The 11521-nt window shown below is 37.2% G+C and overlaps 1 protein-coding gene across 6 annotated transcripts; it reads right to left on the reverse strand.

The window, feature by feature from the left end:
- Positions 1 to 255: 255 nt before the first annotated feature.
- LOC110899624 (probable amino-acid acetyltransferase NAGS1, chloroplastic) lies at positions 256 to 7410 on the reverse strand. 6 transcript variants are annotated; one of them, XR_002570388.2, is made up of 10 exons: positions 7077 to 7410; positions 4753 to 6652; positions 4487 to 4574; positions 4184 to 4389; positions 3933 to 4107; positions 2920 to 3701; positions 2795 to 2816; positions 2623 to 2692; positions 2474 to 2542; positions 256 to 2306 (listed from the first exon to the last, which is right to left on the reverse strand). XR_002570388.2 is itself a non-coding variant. In XM_022146517.2 (5 exons), exons 1-4 carry the CDS (start codon positions 4926 to 4928, stop codon positions 3943 to 3945), a joined length of 531 nt encoding a protein of 176 aa, XP_022002209.1. In that variant the 5' UTR covers positions 4929 to 5503; the 3' UTR covers positions 3367 to 3558; positions 3933 to 3942. The 6 variants fall into 6 exon arrangements, 3 of the variants coding, with proteins under 3 accessions (XP_022002209.1, XP_022002207.1, XP_022002208.1); XR_004876255.1 differs by having other exon boundaries at positions 3956 to 4107; positions 4753 to 6743; XR_004876256.1 differs by lacking the exon at positions 4753 to 6652 and having other exon boundaries at positions 7077 to 7409.
- Positions 7411 to 11521: the final 4111 nt, after the last annotated feature.

An 11521-nucleotide genomic window follows, 5' to 3' on the forward strand; every position in this document is an offset into this window, starting at 1 on the left:
CTTTATATACGCTGCGTATAGATCCCTACGCAGCGTATTAGACTAAAATGACAAAACTACCCTTGTATTTGGCTTCGTATAGCCTCAACACAAGGGTATAAAAGACATTTTCGGACCTTTATATACGCTGCGTAGAGGTCTATACGCAGCTTATTTAAACTTTGTGAAAAAATGATCCCTTAAACCTACCAAAATGACCCAAAAAAATCTAATGGTTTATATACGCTGCGTATAGACCTATACGCAGCGTATATGACCCTTGTTTTCTGTGCAATGATTGGTTATCAGACATTGAGATCCATGGTTTATCTATGCAGCGTATTGGTCAATACGCAGCGTAGAGGGTTAACCCTATACGTTGCATATTGACCAATACGCTACGTAGATAAACTGATGCAGGCGACCCAGAGCGACCCGGTGATTTGGAACTTGACTCGTGATCCGGCCCGACCAGCAAGAAGACCCGCACGGATTATTCTTTATGATTTAATATTTTAAGTTTATCTTTATTTTTTATTGGTACTTTATTTGGTTTCCTTTTATCCGTTTATTTTGTTACTTAATTTTGTGGTTCTAGGATCTATTTATAGGGGTTTTGGTTATTGTAAACGTTGGTTGATTTGTTTTGATTAAAGAACTTGTGTTCTTAGAACCTTTGGGTTCAATTTTCGGTCTTTGATTAATCCTTAGTGTTTGAGCCATTTGATTGCTAAGAAAAATTGCATCAGGTGGTATCAGAGCTTTGGTGTTCAAATGGCTCTGCGTGATGAGAACTACCTTTTTACTCGCAGAATCGCCGACAGAGGCAGTGATGAAATCGTGGTCGATTCGCAAGATCGTAAGATCCAGGAAACTGACTCAAAGGATGTCATCTGGGATGAGATCGTTGGGAAAGAGGAGCATCCTGAAGACTGCGATGGTTACAAGTTTCAGGAAACCGACTCAAAGGCGTTCATCCGGGATGAGAACTGTGGGAAGGAGGAGTATTCTGAAAATTGTAGCGTTATCTATCTGTCACCTCCTTGTTTTGATGAATACGAGGATGAGGAGTGGTATTTTTGGGTTACCGGTCGAAATCGGAACTTACCGGATGATGAATCGGGTTCCAAAAGTCGTAATGTTGAAGGTGTTATAGTGGTAGAAAAAGGTGGTGATGCGATGGTTACAGGTGACGACACGATGGCTTTGGGTAGCAGTAATGCGGAGGTTTTTGATAGCACTGCAAGGGTTACGCATGATGTGTCGACGGCTAATGATGCTACATCTCTATCAAAGCCGCAAATCATGGATGCATTCAATGTTTCCTCAATAAACAAGGCAAGTAAAGGTAGCGTATATCCATCTTTTAAAATTCAAATTATTACTATAGATGAGTTTGACGCTAAGCCGACTCAACAAATGGAGAATGAGACATATTTTTTAAATATGGGGAATATTCAAAAGTATGTGGTGGGCCCCTTTGTCGGCAAGTTCATGGATGTGAGGAAGGCATCTGGACGTGGCATGCTTGATGCCTCCCAAATGACTTCTAGTGGGCTCTTGGAAAAACAAAATGATCTCAGTGGAATAAATGTTTGTGGCCCACACATGAATAAAAATTATGGACCGTCATTTGAGTTCATTGTAGTTCACAAGATGTTTGAGTGGGTTAAGTTGAAAGTCAACAACCATGCCCCATTCGACCTAGGTGGTACAAGTCCAGACCCGGACGAGACGACCCATGAAGTTGAACAATTTAGGCGGGTCGTGATAATAGCGCAAAAGATTTGGGTTGATGTTACTTTTGATCCAGGTGGCTTTGGTCCTAAGACAAAACTCGAGGACGAGTTTTTTTTTTCGAAGAGGGGGAGAATGATGCAGGCGACCCGGACCGACCCGGTGATTTGGAACTTGACTCGTGATCCGGCCCGACCAGCAAGAAGACCTGCACGGATTATTCTTTATGATTTAATATTTTAAGTCTATCTTTATTTTTTATTGGTACTTTATTTGGTTTCCTTTTATCCGTTTATTTTGTTACCTAATTTTGTGGTTCTAGGATCTATTTATAGGGGTTTTGGTTATTGTAAACGTTGGTTGATTTGTTTTGATTAAAGAACTTGTGTTCTTAGAACCTTTGGGTTCAATTTTCGGTCTTTGATTAATCCTTAGTGTTCGAGCCATTTGATTGCTAAGAAAAATTGCATCATAAACCCTAAATTTGCTAGGGTTTGGTGTGCCAATAGGCACACCCGAAGAAAAACCGTGATCAAAGCTTAAAAGTTAAAACATGCCTGAAATATTGTTGGAGATTGTGAAACCGATGCCTGTAGCAAAGCATATATTAGGTAAGCTTTCACCGGGTCCATAAAAATTAAGTTTTTAGTAAACGAGTGACTAACACCCTCTAACAAGCCCTGGAAATTTCATATTTTGAACAATTTATAAAAAAAAAAGTTGGCTGAAAGATGAGTTATCAACTTTAATAAAATACCTGTAGAAGTTCAAGAGATAGGATTCGTGTCTTTGTTGTAACTGCATCGTTATCTTCTTTCTTGCCCATCTGCAGTAATAAAGAATACAGTAAGAATTATTATTTAAGCCACGAATCATGAAAAAAAAAAGATAAAAAGAAACAAAAACCTTGCATAGGGTGCGAAAAACGAGCATTACATCACGTTCTGCTATGCTCATGCTCTCCGGATCAACCCCACTTAAGAACAAAGTAAAAGACAATATTCTATTATTGTAACAAAAAAAATTAAGGTAACATTATATCATATTACTGTATAGTATATAACTGTATAGTATATACCTAATCTTTGCTGCCTCCAAGCCTTGTGAAACAAAAATCGAGAACCATTATTGCGTTGACTGATCGAATAGCATATAAAACATATGTTCACATAGTTAGATTTTAAAGAATAAAAAACTATGCACCTTTATGTCATTCCCACCAGCAAGATTCTGCAGTTCTTCAAGAGGTGCAATCAATGTGTTGTTGGCAGTGGGAGTCAACGTTTGTGACCCATTTAACACAATTTTTTAAACCAACCTACCCAATTAACAAGTTTGCAACTTGATTACCGCCTACCAGCCCGTTTGACACGTTCAAATAAATGAGTTAAACGGATTGTGCTCAGGTTACACGATTTTAAGCATATGCAAGTTAGTGTTGATGTTTGAACAATTCAACCCGCCATGACTCTCACACCCTATCAAGATGACAAATTACACGGTTCCGCCCAAGGTGTCGATTTCACAAAACACACAAAATGATAAAAACATTTTAAAAGAAACTAAATCATGATTTTTTGTATATACTGGCAGCTAAAACTTCTTACATACGAAGAATATAAATTTGTGGCTATAGAATTTGAAGTAAAATAAGAAAAAAAAAACAAATTCCTTATTAATTTAGGGTTTAAAAGCAACAATTTATAATCAAAATCCACAGACAACACAAACACACCATACTCAAAATTCAACTACTTACACCAACAATAGACCGTAAAAACCCTCAATTCCATTCTAAGCTCCTCCTTTTACGTAATTGCATTCTCGCTTTGCTTGGCTCGCCTACGTATTTAACATGTCAGCATCTTCAAGTGTCAAAAAATAATGATTAACCGGCTCCATTCATCCAAAATTGGCCCATCGATAATGCAGATGAGTTCCTCTGCTCCAAGCGCAACACACGAGCAGTAGCAACTTCATACGTGCTGCATTATTATTTACCACAAAATCAATTAAGAATTAAAAATTTTGCAATTAGGATACCAGAGTAAGTAGAATGCAGACCATATGGGTCAAAACTACGTCTCCGGCATAATCGTGGGTAACCGAAAACCTATTTTTATTACTTGGGTCAAAAAACTTGGGATGGAGCGACGATAATCTTGTTATTTTTATATTCGTTTAATTAGATCACGACTAACAGTAACAAAAAATACCTATTAACAACTATATAGCATACTTGCAATTTAGTACACCTCCGGAGCTAGAATATCCAAGGTTGCTTAAAATCACAATAGAATCATTATCCAGCCGCTCACGTATGCGATGAACATCCACTTTCTTTACTTCACCCATTGCTTCATAATCAATGCCTTCGACAACTCTTCTTTTCTGTCAAAAACTATAACTTGAGCGACATAGCCTTTTTCATTTGTTGCACATTTGCAAGAAACAGAAAGACGATTACCTTGGCAGCAAGAAAATTACCACTTGCAACACTGACATTGGAATGCAACCGCTTGTTTTCTCCGTGTCTACAGATGCCGCATAAAGACAGCCCTGGTGACAGCTTTGCCTCGATCATCAACCGGATTCTTCCCGCTGAATCCATCACGGCCTTGAGCGAATCAGGGTCAGTAATTCTGTATCTTCCAACGTGTTTCGGTTCACGTCCTGAATTGGTTACCAAATTAACCATATATTCAACAAAACTACACCATTATTTACTAAACTACACCTAAAATTACCCATTAATCCAAAAATAACTAACCCTTTTCAGCTAAAACCTTGTCAATCTGTACATATGTCCCTAGAACAAGAACAAATTTGATTCCCAGACCATGAAGAAGAGAGACATCCTGCATATAACTCAATTAATTTACTTTTTCATATAATTTATTCCTACAAATCAAAAGTACTATGATTCGAAGTTAAGTGTGAGCATTCTAAAATCACAATACACAAATCAAAACGAATTAATCGATAAAACAAATAGCAAAACTTGAATGAAAATAACTCAATTGGGCAAATTCGTACCTGATAAACAGATCAAGAAGTTTGTAGAAACTCGATTTCAGTGCAGATACTTGAAAGAAGAAAATAGAGTCAAATCGGAATGAAGTGAGGTAATCGGGTTTTACCTTTTGCAGATTCGAAAAAAATATATCATGCATCTCGAAGGGGGTAGCCGGAATAGTGGCCGGAACTGCCATATTAATTTCAGTCTTTAACTTATAACTCAATTGCTTCAAGTTGTGAAATGTAAATGTTTAGATTTAGGAATGTAGGGCACGCATTATGTATGTGATGGAGAGTGAATGTGTGTGGGGGGTTTTGGGTATGGAGATTGGTGTGTAATGGTCGATGAATCGTCGTAAAGGAAAGGATGCTTCAACTGCAACATGATAATAAAATTAGCATTCACTGATGAGGGCGGTGAAGGGATGTAGAGGGAATTGATATATAGAGAAAACCCTAACCTAGAACAAGGAAAGGCAAGGACGATTGGGATTCAAACGGTTGAGTGCCACAGAGTAGTTTCGTACCAGAATTCCAATTATACCCTCCAAGCGTCTTAATTTTTTCACAATGTCTAAGTTTACCCTCTCCCCTCTAAATGGGTTGTTATCTCTTGTAGATGACGCTTCGAAATTACTATGCGTGGTAAAATCACCAAAACGGTAGAAAACTCAGTTCTCTTAATAAGGTAGTATAGACTAGAGCCAACCCTTTAACTACACGTTACACAATTCCAATCAAGGATGAGCATTTGGTACTAGTATCGGTACTGAATTTTCCGTACCAAATTTTTTTCAGTACCGACTCTGTATCCACTTTTTGGCGTTTTCGGTTCGGTATTGTAAAATACCAGCTTTTACCTTCAAATATCAGTACCTTACCGTACTCAACATTTTCGGTACTGATACCAGTACCCAATTTTGACGATTTTCGATACCTATACCACGCACATTCCTAATTTCAACCTTTAAGTGGTGACCTAATTGTAAACCTTGTCATTTTAGTAATTGTCTCATATTTAAATCTATCTTCTAGTGTTTTATGTCTTTAACCTTCTTTAAAGTCACATGTCAAGCCCAAGCTATGTTCAACTAATCTTATTCGTTACTAGGGTATTTGTAAGTCTCGTATATTTTCCAATAATGAGTTCTCACTTTTTTAAGGCTAAAGGGTGTGGAGGTTATGGTTGGGATATGATTTGCCAACTAGATACATGAATAGAAGGCTACACCACCCCCTTGCTTGATCCGCCATGGTTTGCATGGATTAAACCATGGTCTTCCTTTCCATTTTTCAAGAAATCATTTCCTTTTTCTTTACACAAAAATAAATGAAAATAAATAAGAGGCTAGTGGTTTGGGTCATGACTACACCCTTAGGGTAGTGGTTTTAGATAATGATTAAAGGTGAGTGACATGACACTGACGTGAAAAGCCATGATGGTCATAAGGGCACCCTATAGCCTAAAAAATACACCATTTCAAAAGAGTAAATTACAAGTTTTGTCCTTTATATTTACATCAAATTGCAGGCGCTGTCCTTTTGGCCAAAAGTTTACAGGCGGTGTCCTTAACCTTTCAAAATCTTGCACGTTTTGTCCTTTAGGTCAAACCTGGTTAGAAATCTCAGTTAAAAATTGTCATGTGCAATGCACATGAGGGTAAAATGGTAACTTCCCTCTCAACCTTGTGTTCATATTGAGTCTTCATCTTCCTCATGGCAGATCTGCATTTCTTTGTAAACGGCTCGAAACTAATATCCATCCTATTAGCACAAACATCGGTAACCATTTCTTCTGCAGAACCCAATATACTTATGCTCTGCATAGCAGCCTCATGAGATGATTCAGTGTCCAAACAATCAATCCGCAACACACATTGATCCCCATTCAACCTCAGTTTTACACAACAATATTCTTCTATAAAAAAAATAAAAAACTAAACAATTCAAAATTCGATATCGGACAATCCTAGCAAACTGTCGGCACATTTTCCTTTATCATTATAAATCTGTGGATTTAATTAACAAAAAGATGTCATCTTGCCAGCAGTTTCATTAAAACATTGTCAAGTACTCAACTTTATATAAAAAGACAACACAAACATTTAAACAGAATCCTTTATCTTGATAAATCTGTGGGTTTAATTAATAAAAAGATGCCATCTTGCCGGCATTTTCATTAATACATGATCAACTACTCAGCTTTATATAATGAAACAACACAAAAATTCAAACAAAATTCAGGGAATTTCATAAAATAAGAACATGAACATAAAGAACAATAACCTTGGAAATTAAAAAGAATTAGTGAAGAAAGAACAATTAGGAGAAAGAAAACTCACAATGATTTAAAGGAAATTGGTGGGTGAAGCAAACGATAAAGTTGTGTTGTGCAATCTTTTTGTTGCCCAGAGATTAGGGTTTGTTGAGGATTGAAGCAACATGTTGAGTGGCTTGCTTACAAGAGTTGATTTTGTTTTATGATGAAATGTTTGTGTTTATAGAAGAACAATAAAACCCTAATGCGGATATGGGGAATTGAAGAGGGAAGAAGAGGGTTTTCTCTAATTCTCTCCTATCAAAATCACCATCATCGCCATGAATCCACGTTCAATCATTCTGTTTTCACATTACAGAAAAGTGGGCCCTCTACTTTTGAATCATGCGTACAGATGATGGAGTCAAGTGACTATTGTTGAGTTTGAAAGGGCTAGAGGGAAATTACCATTTTACCCTCATGTGCATTGCACATGATAGTTTTTAACTGAGATTTCTAACCAAGTTTGGCTTAAAGGACAAAACGTGCAAGATTTTGAAAGGTTAAGGACACCGCCTGTAAACTTTTGGCGACAGCGCCTGCAATTTGATGTATACATAAAGGACAAAACTTGTAATTTACTCATTTCAAAATAAACCTTTACGGATCTACATGATTTGGTGGTTCGATGGTTTTACTTTTTGTTAATTAAAGAGAAAAAATGTAAACTATTTAAAGAATACATGAAACTTCACTCACCAACGGTACTGTATCTTTAAAACTTTTGAGATTATCCGCGCTACTTTGCGGGCTTTCTGCCGGTATTCAATTCGATACAATACTGGCACTTGGAAGAACAATCAAAAGAGATACCCCCAAGATGATATTGACATGTGTTTTACATTGATTGAGAACTATCAAAACGAATTCAGATATCTGTACCGTACCAACACCTCCTATAGCTTATGGCATAAGATACTCTATTGCGAATACAATTCTATATTCAATGAAATTTATACTATCACGTCGAAAAAACCATACAAACAAATTTTGTACCAGTATCGATTTTAAACGACATCATTTCCGTTCCTCGCCGTAAGAAAATAATAACTAACTATATTTGACACGCTCAAATAAATTTATAAACAAAAAAAAACAGACTATACTTTAAAGGTAAATATGATAATAGTTAATTAAAAAAATTAAAAAAAAGAATTAAATAACAAATAAAATAAAATATAATAATATGAAAAAGAAAAACGGAAAGTAAAAAAAAAATACAAATTATGAAAATAAATTATTAATATGCGTCACTATGGAAAGCTCTATTGTTTAATATATAGGTATAATTTGCATGATCGGTTTTACACTTACAAAAACAATTTCTATAATGTCAAATCAAATATTGCTATATAGCTATAGCTAAGTGCAATGATTTAATATAGAGGTATAATTTGCATGATCATACTCACAAAGATGTAGGGGCTGTTTGGCAACATCTAAATCAATAAGTGCTGAATGAATAAGAGGTCTGAATGGGTAAGAGGCTTTGAACTAGTAAGTGCTGAACCAGTAAAGTGCTGTTTGGTTGCACATATGAATGACCGTGTAAAATGACATTTTTACCCCTTTTAATTAAAAAAACCATTTTATTATATATATCATTTCCAGTCATTCATCACCACGAAACTTTCTGTCTCTCTCTACCTAACAACAAGAACAAGAACCTCATCATGCCGGAATCGTTCATCTCCACAACACCCACCACCGCTGCACCTCCACCGTCACCACCACCACTACACCGTCACCACCACAACACCCACCACCGATCTTCAACAACAACAAGAACCTCATCAACATCAACATCCACTTCCAACATACAAGAAAACAAATCCATTCTACATACAACATCAAAAAATCAGAAAAATAAACAAATCCATAAAAATCGAACAAGAACCACATCATAATCATAATAATGCGTAAAATAAATGAAAAATCAGTTTAATAAAAAAAATAAAACTAGAAAACAAGCCTGGGTGCAGTTCGGCGGCGGGAGGCGGAGGTGGTGAGGAGAGGGAGGAGGACGGCGGCGGGAGACGGAGGTGGTGAGGACAGGGGTGGGGTGGACGGTGGAGGTGTTGGCTGATGAAGTAGGGTTTGTTGTTGAGAAGAGAAGGAGAAGAGAGGGGAAAGGGTAACCAATGTCTTTTTTTTTCCATTCAGCATCATATTATATCTGTATGATACAGACTGATTCAGGCCATTAAGAGGCTAGCATTTTGCCAACCAAACATCCACACCTCTGTCCGAATAAGAGGTCCACCTCTTAATGAATCATTAAGAGATTTGCCAAACAGCCCCGTAATGTCAAATCAAATATTACTAAGGGCTTTAACTTTATTTTTTCTTCTTAAATTACAAATATGATCCTTCTATGAACCTTCCCTATACACCAATGTATTATACTGACACATTCATATCTTTTTTCTATTATAACTTCTCTAAATATAATGTTTTATAAATATTTTATAATTCCGAATATACAATTGCATAATGCTTGTTTTTATCTACGTTTAAGTGTAAAATTAATTCAAAACTAAGTTGTACGTGACAATGTACAAGTCATCGAAGCACATACGTCTATATGTCAACACTGCTTCAAGGTTTTGTTTATTTTTTTCTTTTTCTCTTTTTTTGTTGTAAAAATATACGATAACTTACAAAATTCAGAATTTGCCAACATATTTATTTGTATCAACCTTTGGAGGCGAATTTGTTCGCATGGTAAATTTTAATATACAAATTACCAAAAGTGAGCATTACAAATTTTAACGCGTGCGAGATTAGTAGACTGGTATTACCCTATATTAAAAAAGAAAGCTTATGAATAGTAATTCAATACATGGCCCACTCTCCATTTTTCACTTCATGTTAAATACAACAAATCAAAATAGTAATTCAATACATGGCCCACTCTCCATTTTTCACTTCATGTTAAATACAACAAATCAAAACTCATTAAACAAAACCTCAACTTGGTAAATTGGCTTTCCTGTGCACCACTAAGAGTAGATACCTAAGTTCGAATCCTTTTGTGCTTTTTTGTTAAGAGGGTGCTTCATCTTCTTGGCTGATGGTTTCCACAAAACCATTCACACCCCCACATAAAATCCTAAACCATCCATCTGCCCCTCATTTTACACTTACATACAAACCTTAGAGAGGGGTGAGAGAGGGAGAGATATGTAGATGTCTAGAGATAGAAAGAGTGGTAGCTGACCACCGCCACCGGTGGCTGCTCCACCTGATTTCGGCGCGTCAACGACCCAAGCCGACGGAACAATGAACGTTTAAGAGAGAGAGAGAGAGAGGTTGTGTAGACGATGGACTTGACGACGGTTAACATTCCAACCAAATCAGACCAGATTCCGGTAAGATCCGAACCCATTTGCATGTTTCATTCTTTGTTTCAGCTGAAGATCCGGTGAGCAGATTAAAGTGTGTACGGGAGTTTTTCAAGTGAATCGGCAACTCTCCAGGCCGACTCTACATTTAAGGTAAGCCACGAACTACTTCTGGACACATATGTGAATTTCGGTTATATAATCAGGTCTAAATGTGTAGAAACAATGACGAGGAGTAGGGCACAGTTGGAATTGGGGGCTGGTTAGGTGAACTTTATTTGTGGGTTTGGTGTGTTTTAAGTATTTATGTTTTGTTAATCGCAAATGCATCTTCATTGTTGCAAGAATCAATCCCTAATATGCTGATTTTTGGGCAACTGCAGCTCATGTTCTTGACCTAAAAGTTAGATGAGTTAGGGTTCTACAAAGAGGAGTAAGAGAGACATATTAGCAAGGGGAGAGAGGAGCGATGGGAGAGCGGAGCGACGGTCATGGAGGAACCGGCCGTCGTCTTCGGGTGTCGCCATCAAGTTAGGCCGGTGGTGATGGTTTGGTGGTATGCCGTAGCGTAGTTGACGGCGAACATGACGGCTATGGGTCTAGGGTTTCGGCGAGGGTTCCAGTGTCTCTCATCGGCCGATCTAGATACAGAATGGGAAACTTGAAGATGATCTTAAACTTCTCTGGTTTTAGGGTTTCTCCGCAAAAAGGACGCCGGCGATTGTGGTTGTACTGTCGGATTCTCCCCTGAAAGCAACATACACTCGATTTCTCTTCGTCTTCTCTCGAATTTGTTGTTAATTCGATTTTATTTGCGTTTTCATTTGCTTTTGCAGATTCAACAAACCCTTAAATTGATCTTTAGAGAGAGATAAATACACAGTGGTGGTTGTTCTTCCGATACCGCCTGTCGCCGGCGAACATTCCAGCGAAGAGTCCCGATCTATCATGAGGTTATTTCACAGATACCCCCATTTCATCTCGGTAGCTCGCGGAATCTACAATATGTGTATGCATGTTTCTTTCTTTAGTTGTTCATGAATTGTTAGATGTGTTTTGGGGGTATTGATTGTGGGTTTTCTGTGGAGGAGTAGAAATTTGGTTTCTTTAATTAAATTCAGTTGAA

Source organism: Helianthus annuus, chromosome 13 (assembly GCF_002127325.2).
Source record: "Helianthus annuus cultivar XRQ/B chromosome 13, HanXRQr2.0-SUNRISE, whole genome shotgun sequence".
Lineage (NCBI taxonomy): Eukaryota > Viridiplantae > Streptophyta > Magnoliopsida > Asterales > Asteraceae > Helianthus > Helianthus annuus.